General features: G+C 36.8%; 1 protein-coding gene across 1 annotated transcript in view; it reads left to right on the top strand.

Moving 5' to 3' along the window:
• Positions 1-15,512, top strand: part of ASCC3 (activating signal cointegrator 1 complex subunit 3) — a 216,684-nt gene that overhangs the window by 110,732 nt on the left and 90,440 nt on the right. The window contains exons 15-17 of the mRNA XM_032216493.1: positions 516-707; positions 1,032-1,256; positions 14,677-14,796. Of these exons, the coding sequence (XP_032072384.1) occupies positions 516-707; positions 1,032-1,256; positions 14,677-14,796 (537 nt within the window). The remainder of the gene's footprint in view (positions 1-515; positions 708-1,031; positions 1,257-14,676; positions 14,797-15,512) is intronic.

Raw genomic sequence — 15,512 nt, 5'->3', positions numbered from 1 at the left:
ATTTGTGTTGGCTTTGGGTTTGATTTATGAGGGATGATTGATTTATGAGGGACCAGCTTTCCATCACCATTCTCTTATTTAACTGTCCTGCCCTTCGCCATTAGAGCAAAGTTTTCCCAGTATGATAGTACCCTCTGCCCCCCTCCCCTCTATTTCAAGGTTATGGAGCAAAAATGGGTTTTTCATCACCTTTGGCATATTAAATTTCTGATTTTGCAAATTCAGTGGGGTATTTTTTCCTCATGTTTGTCTTAATGAGCATAGTTCAAAGCTTAACCTAACAATTCTCTTCAAATAACAGATTATATCTAAACGTATTTTATTGTCTGTATTGCTCAGGGTCTTACATACTAAGAGCTATCAGTCTTGCAGAACATGTGACTAGAGGTGTGTTAACGTTACATCCTATTAATGCACACATGGAAAATCTGTTGGGTTTTGTACATGCTTGAATTGCTATGTTTTTCTGTAAACACTGCATTAATTTTGTATGTATTTCCTTTACCAATGAAAAGGTGCAGAAGTCTAGAAACAAGCAATTACGTGAAATGTTTCCAGATGGATTCAGTATTCATCATGCAGGAATGCTCCGACAAGACAGAACTTTGGTGGAAAGCTTGTTTTCTCGTGGTTACATAAAAGTCTTGGTTTGTACAGCTACATTAGCCTGGGGTGTCAATCTTCCAGCTCATGCAGTCATCATTAAGGTAAAGCATATGCTCTGTCTATTTTGGCCATTAGACATCCATAAAGTGTCATGGAATATGATTTTTTTCACTATTTGCAGAAGAGGAGAGGAAAGATCTGCTGCTAATTATCTAGCAGTATTCGGAGAGGTTGGTTTTTAAACTGACTCTCTCCTCGGGGAACCAAGTTGGATAGTAAAGATTTAAATATATCACAGGTTATAAAAGGATCACCTTAAGTACACTTTTCAAAGCCTGTTGTATTTGCCTAATTTTGGTCTCCAGCTCATCGGATTTATAATGATGTGTGTTTATGTTAATTTTTATTAACTTTTTGTCAAACAGGGAACACAGATCTATGCTGCAAAAAGAGGATCCTTTGTTGACCTTGGAATTTTAGATGTCATGCAGATATTTGGCCGAGCTGGACGGCCCCAGTTTGATAAATTTGGAGAAGGTGTCATTATCACAACACACGACAAACTCAGTCATTATCTGACTCTGCTTACTCAGCAGAATCCAATTGAAAGTCAGTTTCTTGAAAGCCTTGCTGACCATTTGAATGCAGAGGTATGTTTTATTAATCAATTCCACATTATTTATTTATATATATATATATATATATATATATATATATATATATATATATATATATATATATATATGCATGCATATGCATGTATGTATGCTCACACACTATATATATATTTATATTATATTATATTATTATATTTTATTATTATATTATATTTATTTTATTATATTATATTATATTTATTTTATTATATTATATTTATTATATACAGGCCGTTAGAGAATAACATAAATAAAATGGAGGCGGGAGGGGGGAAACAGTGCTATTTATATTCAGATCTATAAATTGTAAAACTGTTTTCCATTGATATGCCATGACATTGGTAACATATTAAACTAGAAATATGATGCTTCAAAGGGTGGAGTATTTTTAAGGATATGACACAATATCTCAATATTGTTTTGAGGCATACTTCTAAAATCAAGAAATAGTATAGATAGTATTCTGTGAATAGTACTGAATTGAGTTATGTTATTCACCACTGTATCTGGAGACCTGGCTCATCATAATCTGTTGTGTTCTTTTTAAAAGTTTGCTTTTCAAGATCACATGATTTGAAAAGACAATCCTTCCCCTCACTTTTCCCCCTCAATCTGGAATGTGCAAAATGGGAATGAAATGTTTTTCTTGTCTTCTGGAATAAAATAAAGTACCCCCGTTGGAATACCATTGCTTTTCCAGAAGTAAACGCCATAAATCATTTCCAATTTACTTAAAGTACATTTCTGAACAGTCCCTTGAACAAATGGATTGGCATAACCCAAGAGAGAGAAAAAATGAAATGCTTTAATATTCCCTGGAATTTACTGTCCCTTCAAATCATTTTGTGGATTGCTAATTCTGAGCAAGAGTTTACTGGTAGAAAATAATTTGATTGGCATGAGTCAATGTCTACCCCAGAGACCCCAAATTCAGATGTGCAGAACTCTCTATAGGAGTAATTAACACAGCTTTCCAGAAATGAAACAGAGACAGATTTGGCTTCTTCTCTAAAGCCCCTCTCTTATCCTGATGGGCCCAAGATTTGGCACTTAAGAAGAAAGTAATTTGAGGCTGAAACAACTAATTTATTCCTGTGGGTTTTGAGGGGAGATAATTTAAATCTGACTATTTGTCTTTCTATCTATCCATCTGTCTATCTCCCCATCCTAAGGTATCCAAGTCTTCTGAAGAATGGGTCTAGTTGAATACTTAGGGAAGTAATGCTTTCCCTGTGCCAGTGTATTTTGCAAAGGGATTGTTTCAGTTGCTTTGCACAACCCATATTGACCCAATATGGTATGGAGTAGGGTAGAAATGGTGCTAGTGTAAAGAAATAACTTGTCCCTAAATCTGAAACATTTGGGAATGAGGGACAATTGGGAGCCAATTTACAATGCCATCATCACATTTCAATTTGTTGGTGCATAATGTAGGTGCCCAGAGATTTTAAAACATAAGTTGCCAAAAGAGTATTTTCAGAAGAAACATGTCTGATTCAATAACCTTCCACAGTAGAACAACAGAAACTATAAATTGTGTTGTGACTAAAACATTATTTCAGTATATTTCTTGCATACTTTTATCATGCAAGAAGAAATCCGTGTAGTTAATTTAACAGATTCAATTTCACAGTTCGTGATTATGGGTGTTGCCTTACTTTGTTTTAAATGAAAATTAGGGAAATATGTTAACTGTATAGGAATTAGTAGTTCTGAATACCAGTTGCTAGGAACAATCAATGGAAAGGACCAATTATATTTATATCCTGATGGTTGGTTTTGTAAATGAATATCTTTGACCATGGGAGAAAATAGAACAATAAAGTAGAGAGAGTTGCTGTTATGTCCATTTTCATTATAGACAGCATTGATGTGGAGATTATATTGAATATAATCAATGAGGAGACAACTCATTCAATAGTCACCTTTTCTCTGTAGTTGGTCACCTTTTCTCTGTAGTTTTGCATTGTTTGTTGTTGCTGTTAGTTGTGAACAGAGGTGGATTGCTCCTGGTTCGGGCAAAATTGGGTGAACTGGTAGTAGCGGCAGCAGGAGGCTCCACCCACCCACCAGGACACTTCTGTGCATGCGTAATAAGTAGTAAAAAAAATTGGCAACCCACCTCTGGTTGCAAAGTCTGTGTCCAACCCATCGCAACCCCATGGACAATGTTCCTCGGGCCTTCTTGTCCTCTATCCATTTAAGCTCACGCCTACTGCTTCGGTGATTCCATCTAGCCACCTCATTCTCTGTCGTTCCCTTCTTCTTTTGCTCTCAATCTTTCCCAGCATTAGGCTCTTCTCAAGTGAGTCCTTCCTTCTCAGTAGATGGCCAAAGTATTTGAGTCTCATCTTCAGGATCTGCCTTCTAAAAAGCAGTCAGGGTTGATCTCCTCTAGAACTGACCATTTTGATTGCCTTGCAGTCCATGGGACTCGCAGGAGTCTTCTCCAGCACCATAATCCAAAGGCCTCAATTGTTTGGCGCTTAACCTTCCTTATGGTCTAGTTTTCACACCCATACATTGCAACTGGAAAAACCATAGTCTTGACTATACATACTTTTGTTGGCAGCATGATATCTCTGCTTTTTAGTATGCTGTCTAGATTTGCCATAGCTTTCCTCCCGAGGAGCAAACGTCTTTTAATTTCTTGGCTGCAATTCCCATCTACGGTGATCTTAGAACCCAGGAAAATAAAATCTGTCACTATCTCCATTTCTTCCCCATCTATTTGCCAGGAATTGAGAGGAATTTGCAATGTTGCATTGCACCAATCATTTTAATCACTTGTTTTTTCCCAATGTTCCAGGAAAATAATGTGATTTTTAGAAGTAATAAAAGGGAACTAAATGGAAAAGAAAGGCAGCTACGCTTGTTTTAAACTTCTCTTTTCATTTTGAATATAGATATGTATATGTCTGGATTAGAATGCTGCCCGCACGGAATCAATTTGATTTCATTTCTTATTTCTATTTCTTTCTGTTTTATAGAAGAAAGGCTATGAAAACTATTTTTACTTTGGCCTTCCCAAAATGCAATTTTGTTTTTTTGAAAAAAGTTTAATTGTTATTTAAAAGATCTAGTGCTACAGTAAGCATAAAATTAATCTCCAGTGGTCAGGAACTATGCCAGTTCTGACAAACTAGGGTCAATGCTGAAGTGTGTTAATGATTTCAAATAAACTTATGTTAGTGAAAATTGCAATGCATCTCTGCTTAGTGTTACTGAAAATGCTGATAAGCAAAAGCGTGAAATCCTGACAGGGCCATGAAACTATCATTTTTTATATACTTTGGAACACTGGACATGACTTTTCCTGCTGACATGATAAGGCATGAAAGATCGTTATTTGCCTGATTCCAGAAAATCAATTGTAAATCAGGCCAATTATAAAAGTTTTTCATTTCCCTTGGTTGTAACTCTGTCATTTATCTCTTTCAGATCAGATCTTCATATAAAATACCTTCCTTTTTTGCTTAACTAGCTTTTGCAATGATCTAAGAAAAAAATGGTTTTGGAGTCTTCTTGGAGAATAGGTTTAACATTATATTTTGTGTGCAGTCCTTCCTGAGAAAGAACAAATGAAGCATGCAATCAGCTTTCAATTTAAAAGCAATTAAAATTATGTTAATTGAATACAGCTCAGATTGTCTACCCACATTAATATTACAATTTGGTAGGAAAATGTTTGGAATGATTCTAGAGTTTGCTTTTGAATTTTCTTTTTGTAGAAGAAGGTTTGTGCAGCACTGAGGCTTTCAGATATATATCCCTGCAAGAGATGGGCCATTCATACCATGAAGTATTTCATCTATCTCTTTTTTTCCCATTGCAATTCCTTGTACCTTTGAAAATGCTGTTCTTGAATTTTTTTCATCACTGGTATTTTAACTAACACTTTAATGGGAAGAGAGGCATTACTTGAAACTGGTCTAATCATATCATAGTCCCAATTGTAAGTCAAGAACTATCTGAACAGCTTCTTTTAAGAATTGAGTATAAAGACAAAAAAGCAGAAATTACTTTAAGTTGTAGGAAAATTGATTGACATTAAACATTTATGTCTGAAATTCAAACCTGCAACAAAATAGTACAGTATTTAGCATTTATGTCCAAGATGGAACATTTACATGGCATTTTGTTTTCATTTATCATATTTTGCCCTTTCTAGACTTTTTGAAGTTTTCTATTCCTTTGCTTTTCTCTCTCTAAGCTGTTTCTGTATTTATACAAATTGGATTTGTCTCAGCCAACTAATAATTTTGTCATGGCATCTTTATGGCTCCATGTGAGCTACTGTTTGGGATTTTGAGCTTGTTATTACAATGCACTATGATTCATTGATGCAGTAAGCATTTAACCATAGTTATGGATTCTGTATCTGATATCAGATCTTAAACTAAAATAGATGCTCTTGTGGGACCATGCACACAAATATTTTCTAAGGTGTGATTGTGGACTTGTGTGAGTGCGCCCTCTCGCAGGTATACACACAGAAATACTCCTTCAGATATACTTACCTTAAAACAGTTTAACAGATAAAATGTTTAAATACTGCATCAGTGTGATGAATGCATTAAAAGGATAGAAATAAAAGAAAAAATATATTTCCCATTTATCTAGAGAGTATCATCTGTATGTAAACAGATTGTTCAACAAGGATCCAAAAGACAAAAAAATAGGTGCCTTACAGTTCTGAATAAGTAGGGATTCCAAAAATCAGGCCCTACTCTAGAATACTTACAGATATAAAAATGTATCAGGAGTTGCAGAGAAACTGTCTATCGCAGTGTGGGGAACCTTTTTGGTCTCGGGTGCCAATTCCACACGTGCATGCCTACCCCCATGATTTAATTTCCCCCGGACTATGCCGCATGTGCATGTGATACCACCATCCTGCTGCCCGACGCATGCGCGCATGGCTTTCTTGGAACCTGGGGAGGGCGAAAACACCCTTCTCCATGCCCCCCCCCCCGAGGACGGAAACAGCCCGTTTTCCAACTTCTGGTAGGCCCAGTAGGACCATTTTTCATCCTCCCAAGCCTCCAGAGGCTTTCTAGGAGCCTGGAGAGGGTGAAAATGGCCTCCCCACTGCCCCCGGAGGCCGTCCGGAGGCCAGAAGTGACCCATTTTCCGACTTCCGGTGGGTCCGGTAGTTCCATTTTTCACCCTACCCAGGTTCCAGAGGCTTTCTAAGAGCTCAGGGAGAGCAAAAAATGGCCCAATATGCAAAGTTCAAGAACAGATCTCCGGGTTGCCCGCTTGACCATTTTTCTCCCTCCGGAAGCTTCAGGAGGCTTCCCTGAAGCCTCCAGAGAGTGAAAAATAGCCAAAAATCAAGGTCAAAAATCAGCTGGCAAGTGCACACATGCACACTAGAGCTGGCAGGACAATGCCTCGCGTTCCCTCAGAAATGGCTCCGCGTGCCATAGGTTTGCCATCAAGGATATATCATTTGCCTTGAATTGAAACTCTCATAAAGCACCATGGAAATGCATTCTCTTTTTGGTGCCTAAGAAGACCATTTGCTCTGGAATTAACTTAGTTTAGAATGAGACACAGAAGAGCATTGCCTTGGTTAGACATGAATAGATTACTATGGTTCAGGCATACAAACAGCCTGGCAGGAATAGAGAATGTTACTCTGCAACTAGTTCTGTAAGTCTCTGGGTAGGGATCAGGACTGATACCTATATGCCTGAATCAAAGGTGGTATTAAGACAGTTCTGACAGGTTTTGGAGAACCGGTAGCGGAAATTTTGTGAGTGAGGACGGAATGGGGATTTTGTATCCTTCCCCTGCCATGCCCACAAAGCCATGCTCACAGAACCAGTAGTAAAAAAAATTTGAATCCCACCACTGGCCTGAATCATAGTTTATCATAGGTAAAATAGGCATTAAATGGTATAGAGGCAATGGATGGTAGGGTGGAAAGAAGCAGTAGCTAGAAAATGTTTAGTGTGTTGCCTTGGTTTTCTTTACCTTTACTCTTGTCCATTTTTCAGACATTGCCTGGACAAGTCCCTACAGTTTTCTTGGCAAGCTTTTTCAGAAGTCGTTTGCGTTCGCGTCCTTCTAGGGCTGAGAAAAAATGGCTGGTCCAAGGTCTTTGTGCCTAAGTTGGCATTAGAATTCACGGTCCCTTGGTTTCAAGCCACTATACCAAACTGGTTATCAGTGTTGCATTTATTACTTGAGGTAGGCTGGATCCAACTCTCCTCTGTGACACATAGGTCCAAAGATAATGATTTAAAAACAGTAAGTGTGTAGAAGATTGCTTAGCTAGGACATAAAATGTTAAAACAGCTGGTATGCATGTGTTAGAGAAAAGAAAGGCCATTCAGCATTACAAAGCAAGCAGTTTGGGAAAACTAAGAAGGACGATAGTACACTGGAGAAAAGAATTGATGTTGTATCAGTTTTAAAAAAAATACTTTGCCTTCTGTGCATGCTTCACACCCCCCCCCTCAAATATAAAAATTTTGACTGAAACCTTTATTTATACATATCATATACTTACCGTACCTTTGTTAAGGTTTCTTTCATTATAATGTTCTCTCGGCTTAACTCGTGTTTTTCTTAACTATATACCTTTGCTGTTACATATGTTTAAATTGTTCACATGTGGAAAATATTTCAGTAAAGGCATATTTCAGTGTTTTAGATTTGTCAATAAAATGACAAATATATGAAATGTTAGACAGACATTATTTCTCTCGAGGTATTTTGGTAATTAACTGGCTATATTCTAGATTTCAGTTTTATATTGCATAACTTTCATTGAATGTTATCATTTGAATGGCCTTTTCTCTCATTTGGAATCTATTGTTTATTTGTAAAGAGGTTAAAAAAAATCACTGAGGAAACTGCTGGAAACTATGATTCAGCACTATCTAAATTTCTCACTACACCTTTAAGTACTCAGCTGATTTGATGGCTTAATTGAGATTGAGGAACTATGCAAAAGGAACAAAAGTCCACATTATTTTGCTATTTATAAAAAATCTCTCATTGCCTCCCAAACACTGGTTTTCAAACTTTCAAAAATCATGCAACGGGGCAGTTGTTTATAAATCAGAAAAATATGCAAGTTCCCTGCTCAAGGAACAACCTAACTAGAATCTCTAGAAATACAGGTACTTGCAGTGAAGCCCTAGACATATTTCATTTTCTGCTCTGTATTTAATACAATACAATACCAGAGTTGGAAGGGACCTTGGAGGTCTTCTAGTCCAACCCCTTCCTAGGCAGGAAACCCTATACCATTCCAGACAAATGGCTATCCAACATCTTCTTAAAGACTTCCAGTGTTGGGGCATTCACAACTTCTGGAGGCAAGCTGTTCCACTGATTAATTGTTCTAACTGTCAGGAAATTTTTCCTCAGTTCTAAGTTGCTTATCTCCTTGATTAGTTTCCACCCATTGCTTCTTGTTCTATCCTCAGGTGCCTTGGAAAATGACTCCCTTTTCTTTGTGGCAACCCCTGAGATATTGGAACACTGCTATCATGTCTCCCCTAGTCCTTCTTTCTATTAAACTAGTCATCCCCAGTTCCTGCAACCGTTCTTCATATGTTTTAGTCTCCAGTCCCCTAATCATCTTTGTTGCTCTTCTCTGCACTCTTTCTAGTCTCTCCACATCTTTCCTACATCATGGTGACCAAAACTGAATGCAGTATTCCAAGTGTGGCCTTACCAAGGCATTATAAAGTGGTATTAACACTTCACGTGATCTTGATTCTATCCCTCTGTTTATGCAGCCTAGAACTGTGTTGGCTTTTTTGGCAGCTGCTGCACACTGCTGGCTCATATTTAAATGGTTTTCTACTAGGACTCCAAGATCCCTTTCACAGTTACTACTGTTGAGCAAGTACCACCTATACTATATCTGTGCATTTCATTTTTCTTGCCTAAATGTAGAACCTTATTCTTTTCACCATTGAATTTCATTTTATTAGATAGTGCCCAATGTTCAAGTTTGTTAAGATCCTTCTGTATCTTTAGCCTATCTTCTGGAGTGTTGGCTATTCCTGCCAGCTTGGTGTCATCTGCAAATTTGATGAGTTCCCCGTTTATTCCCTCATCCAAATCATTGATGAAGATGTTGAAGAGTACTGGGCCCAAAACAGAGCCTTGGGGTACTCCACTGCATACTTCCCTCCGTGAAGATGCAGTTCCATTGAGGACTACACATTGAGTGCGGTTGGTCAGCCAGTTACAAATCCATCTGGTGGTGATGCTGTCTAACCCACATTCTTCTACTTTATCTAGTAGAAGGTTATGATCTACCTTAACAAATGCCTTACTGAAGTCCAAGTAAACTATATCGATGGCATTCCTCTGGTCCACTAATTTTGTCACTTTGTCAAAGAATGCAATAAGATTAGTCTGGCATGATCTGTTTTTGACAAACCCATGTTGGCTTTTGGCTATTATTTTGTTTGCTTCTAGGTGTTCACTAATTCGTTGCTTGATTATCTTTTCCAGAATCTTTCCTGGTATTGAGGTCAGGCTGATAGGTCTGTAGCTTCCTGGATCTGTTTTTTTTCCCTTTTTTGAATATGGGAACCACATCAGCTCTTTTCCAGTCCTCAGGCAGTTCCCTGGTGCTCCAGGATCTCTGAAAGATATAGTTCAGTGGTTCTGAGATCTCGTCTGCCAGTTCCTTCAGAACCCCGGGGTGTAATCCATCCGGTCCTGGTGATTTGAACTCATCTAGGGTAGACAGGTGCTCACTTACCATTTTCTTCCCTATTTCAACTTGTGTTCCTAATCTGATTTTTGTGGTGCTGTTTTTGATAGGTTGGACTGTTTTATCCCTTTGTGTAAAGACAGTTGCAAACATGAGTTAAATAGTTCTGCTTTCTCCCTGTTGCTTGTTACCTTCTTGCCACTTTCACCCAGCAATGGACCAATTGTTAACCTTTTTCTTGTTTTTAACATGTTGGAAGAAGCTTTTTTGTTATTTTTTACTTTTTTGGCAAGCCTTTCTTCATTGTGAGCCTTAGCTTTCCTCACTTCATCTTTACATGCTCGGGCTATTTGCTGATATTCTGCCTTAGTTATGTCCCCTCCTTTCCACTTTTTATACTTAACTTTTTTGTCTTTCAATTTGTCACTGAGTTCTTTATGCAACCATGCTGGTTTCTTTTGGGAGCTGTTACTTTTCTTCTTCATTGGTATTGTGCTAGCCTGGGCTTTTGTAATCTAATTTTTCAAAATTTCCCAAGCTTCTTGAGTTGTTTTCCCCTTGAGGATTCTCATCCATGGAATTTTTCCCAAGCTCTCTCTAAGTTTATTGAAATTAGCTCTCTTAAAGTCCAAGTCCAAGACTAAAGTAGTAGAACAAAGTTTGACTTTGTTCTACTACTTGTGTTTGCATAATGTTGAATTTCAATATTGCATAGTCACTTGTCCCCAGGGTTCCTGTGGCTTCAACACCTTCTATCATTTTCTCTCTGTTAGTGAGAATTAAGTCCAATATAGCTGATCCCCTTGTTCCCTTCTCTACTTTTTGGGAAACAAAGTTGTCTGCTAGGTTTGTTAGGAACCTGTTGGATCTTCCACTTGGTGCAGTTTGTTTCCCAGTTGATGTCGGGGTAGTTAAAATCCCCCACTACTATTGTGGTGTGCTTCCTACATACCTTAGCTGACTAGCAAAAAGTTCATCTACTTCCTCTGCTTGGTTGGGTGGCCTGTAGTATAGACCTATGGCAATGTCATTTCCCCCCCCCCCCAACCTTTAATATTGACCCAAATGCAATCAAGATAGTTCTCATCATTGTTGTGCTCTATTTCTGTAGAGAGGTAATTATTTCTTATATATAGTGCAATTCCACCTCCTCTTTTATTTGGTCTATTTCTTTTAAAAATTTGAATCCTTCTAGATGTATGTTCCATTTGTCGGTTTCATCCCACCAAGTTTCTGTAATGGCAACAATATCGTATCTGCCATCTTTTAGCTGAATTTCTAATTTGCCCTGTTTATTCCTCATACTCTGTGCATTGGTGTATAGACATTTGAGTCCATTTTGATTGACCCTGTGTTTACTGTCTACATAACCTGTGTTAATGCCTGACTGCCCCTATTTTCTTGCCACTTGTATGATTCATGCACATGGTATAGCACTCAGTATTAAATGCTTGGTTTTGCTTGACAGCGGGGGTGATAATCTTACCTGCACAAACATCTATGTTACATGCACTGATAACCTTATGAATTTTAGATTGCTGGGGACAGAAATGTTTCGTATCAATTAATTTTCTGTTCCTGCTGTTCAGTTTAAATGTTTATCCAGAAAATCTGTGAATTTAATGCAAGTAACTCAGTCCTTTCTTGGATGGGTGTAAACCATCTCTTTTGTACAGTTTTTCATTGGACCAGTTGCAGGCATCATGACTAATAAAACCAAAGCCTTCCCTTTTACACCACTCCTTTAGCCACACATTAAACTCTGCTACATGCTGGCCCTTCCCTTTTTGTTCCTTATATACTGGTAAAACCTCTGAAAAGAAAAGCCTACAAACTATACTACTAAGTTCATACCCCAAGCTCTGGAAATCATTCTTCACAGAAAGTTCATCTTTTTTGGACAGATCATTTGCGCCAAGATGTATAATAGCATCAACATCACAGTCCTTACTTGCATTCTTGACTATCTTAAGAATACGCCTCTTGTCTCTGCTGGCAGTAGCACCTGGCAGACACCTGATCTCTTTTAAAACCTCCATATCCTTTCCTAAATTTATATCCCTTATGATTGAATCACCAACCAGAAGGTGACTTCTCTTTTTGCATACCTTGCTCTTCTTGTGCAACTGTTGTGTGATACCTGGTTTCCCATTTCACCTTTCCGAAGTAAGTTTCGCCTTTCTGAAGTAAGGTAATTTTACAGTCATATGTGTTTATAATTTTCTGAGTGGATAACAAAAAAGTATCTTTCAAGCTGAACTCAACTCTTAGCAACTTCATAGACAATACGCTTATTTTAGGCAACATTATGGGTTTGCCATTGTTTTTCATTTCCTTATTGTGCACTAATTGATTTCAATTTAATACTGATTTTTTTTTGCAATACTCAAATTCTTAGAAGCTCACATTGAAATGAACACCAGGTGGCAGCAAATATTCAGAAGTAATTTTTGCTGAGAATTGTTCAGCATTGAGTGAACTGTAATAGTAGTATTGCCTTGTCTTATCACATCTGGATCTAAGCCACTATTCCTGAAAGCATTTTGTTTCCATACATATACATCTTAAAATGTTGAACAGGTAGACAGCTGCATGAATAATGAGAAGAAATTTAACAATTTGTAATATATTAGCCAAGTTATGTTTTCTCTCTTTTTTTTAAACTGAGCTGCACTCATTTTGCATAGATGTGTGCTATGTAGCTTCAGGTATCAAACTTATATTTAACTTTTATTTTCCTTGATAATAAAGTGATGCAATTTGCTTCATGTCAGCTAGGTGACTTTTGGCCAACACACTACATAGGGCTCTTGTGAATAAAAGAGGAGGAGGAAGAATATTAGATATGTTCACTGCATTGAGTTATTCATAAAATAAGAAAGGCAGAATAAAAATCTAATACACAAATACATGCATACATGGAATTGCTTTCTCTAATAATAGTAGGATAATTGTCTGGTGTGTGATGGTTCTAATTTAACAATTATATGTCATTCTTACAAAATACATAGGAAACTAGAGACAAGGTACATGGCTGACACAAGTAAATATGAAAAGAAGACTAAAAAAGAATTAATTTGTCACCTTTGGGACAAAGGGAAGTACTATTGACATATGGCACAGTTCCATTCTGCAGTACTGTGAGGTTTCTTGGTGCAGGAATATTAAACTGGGTGGCATTTCTAAGCAATGAAGATAGATTCAGGATTCTAAATTCACTTACCTAGTAAATGTCAGAGAAATTAAAAAAATAAGTTGTGTTTAAATGTAAATTTCAAAGTAGAGCCCATCTGTATATATGTTAAAGTCTATTTACTCAAGAGTCTTGTTTGTTTGTTTTATTGAAGTCCTTTTCACCCTCTGATTCACCATTTGTTCTTGCAGAGCATGTTTCTTAAGTCCAGATTGACTCCTGGGCATGTCCTGGATATGCCCATATAGTTTTTTTGGTAATAATTTAGAGCTTATCTTTTGTTTATTGACTAATTTACTCATTTTGTTACCAATTGAGCCCTGGTCTTTCTCTTGGCTTTGATATGTTCTGCCCATCTTCTATCCAGGTTATAATCTGATTCAATTCTGATTAGTTTTCTGAAGTCAGCTAAAGTTAGCTAAATACTGTGGGAGAAGAGTTGAACTGTTGCTGGAGCAAATTTTAAAAATGCAGGAAGATCTGTATAATTAGGAATGGCAGTTACACCTTGCCTTCCTTTTAGGAAGTTTTTTCAGACGCAAAGAATCATTAAAGTCTATTCTTGAAATTTTGAAAAATAATTTGCATTTACTTTTTTTAACTGTGATTCTACCCGAACTCATTGATCTTACTTTCCACAATTAAATGCATTTTTAGAATTGTAGATGTTCCAGTGTGGAGGGGTAGTGGAATTGATGTGGGATCAATTCATTGTCAATACTAAGTGACTGTATAGATACCTAGTGCATTATAGCACAAGATTATCAAAGAGGGAGTGTAGACATTTAGCTTTTTTGGAGGTTTCAACTAATTATATCCTTTGTGTGATATTCCAGCAAGTGAGCTTTCAAATTCAGCTATATTATACTTTATCAAATATGTCAGTTACCTTGGATAAATGGCAGTTGCTTATTTAAGCAATTGGTCTGCCTGCTTGCCTATCTTCTTCCCTCCCTCCCTTTTTCCTTCCTCCCTTTAAAAAATCCTTTCAGAATGTCATTTGATGTGAAAGAATCCATGAAGAAAAACTGGCTTTATTTATAAAATGGATAGTTAATTTTTTTCCCAATGTACATACTTCAGGTGTTCAGGACAGTTGAGCTTATATATTCCATCATAGTAATTACAAAATGGAAAATCTGATTCTGAAGTAAATATAAAGTGACAATCTGAAAAGTGCTTTGCTTTGGGGTATTAGAAAAATATAACCCAATCTTCAGGAGAAAACTCAGGATAGAAGGCTTCTCAGACAAGCAGCAAAAAAGGGAATGAAATATACATGTTACCCTACTCAGTCCAATGTCACATAATTCTCCTCCCTCTTTATCTCAACAAAGTAAATTGTGGGCCTAAGGAATATATTTTGTTCTAAAAGTACATTTCAACCACTTCATTGGTAAGTTTTCAATCTTTCTCTACAATACTCCTCTGGAATATTCAGTTCTGCTCATATAAAACTTGGAACATTATAAACCCTATTTATAAACCATTTAACATGAAATTTTGTTTTTATTTTTCCCCACTTGCAGATTGCTCTTGGAACAGTGACAAATGTTGAGGAAGCAGTAAAGTGGATAAGTTACACTTACCTTTATGTACGGATGAGAGCAAACCCATTAGTATATGGCATCAGTCACAAAGCTTATCAGGTAGAAAATGTGCAAAAAACCTAACTTGCTTTCTGGTTCTGTAATCCTTTCCTGATGGGAGATTAAATATTTGCCCTTGTTGGTTTTCCTGAGATCAGCAACTCCTATATGTTTTGAAAATGTTCAGTGTGAAACATAAAAAAGAGCATCCTTAGTTATTTTTCTGGGGAATTGTGGTAGATGAAGTTTTCAACAGTTAGGCTAAATATGTGAAACCTGAACAAATTACTCACATTTGTGTATCCTATGTGCATTTTCTCTGCCAGCTTTTTAGCCTTAAATGTCAGGTTTACATAAAAATGAAATAAGAAATATCACAGCCATTATAGTCTGTCATCAAATATAATTAGAATAGATATTCACACATACACAGTGTTCAGTTAGTAAAGACTAAAGGAAATACTTAAAGTTCCTCATACAATTTTAAATATCAAAGATTTACCATGCAGACACTGCTAAAAATAACACTACTTTCGTTTCAGAATCACCAGGCACAGAAAGAAAAATAGTATTAATCTCAAGTTTTGGTATTAGCTTTAGACACGGATCTTGCAATTGTGTCGGATTGTAACTAGAAAATTAATGTAGACAGGGCCTTCCCATCTCTGCCATAAATAAATAGCAAATTAAGATTCCCCTTATCACCATTTCATAATTATTCACTATTAAAGATAAAACCTAAAATCTAATATCTTTTGTAACAACAGTGTTAGTTA

This window comes from Thamnophis elegans, chromosome 4, assembly GCF_009769535.1.
Source record: "Thamnophis elegans isolate rThaEle1 chromosome 4, rThaEle1.pri, whole genome shotgun sequence".
Lineage (NCBI taxonomy): Eukaryota > Metazoa > Chordata > Lepidosauria > Squamata > Colubridae > Thamnophis > Thamnophis elegans.
The sequence above is the reverse complement of the archived record's forward strand: the minus strand, read 5'-3'. Positions and strand labels throughout refer to the sequence as shown.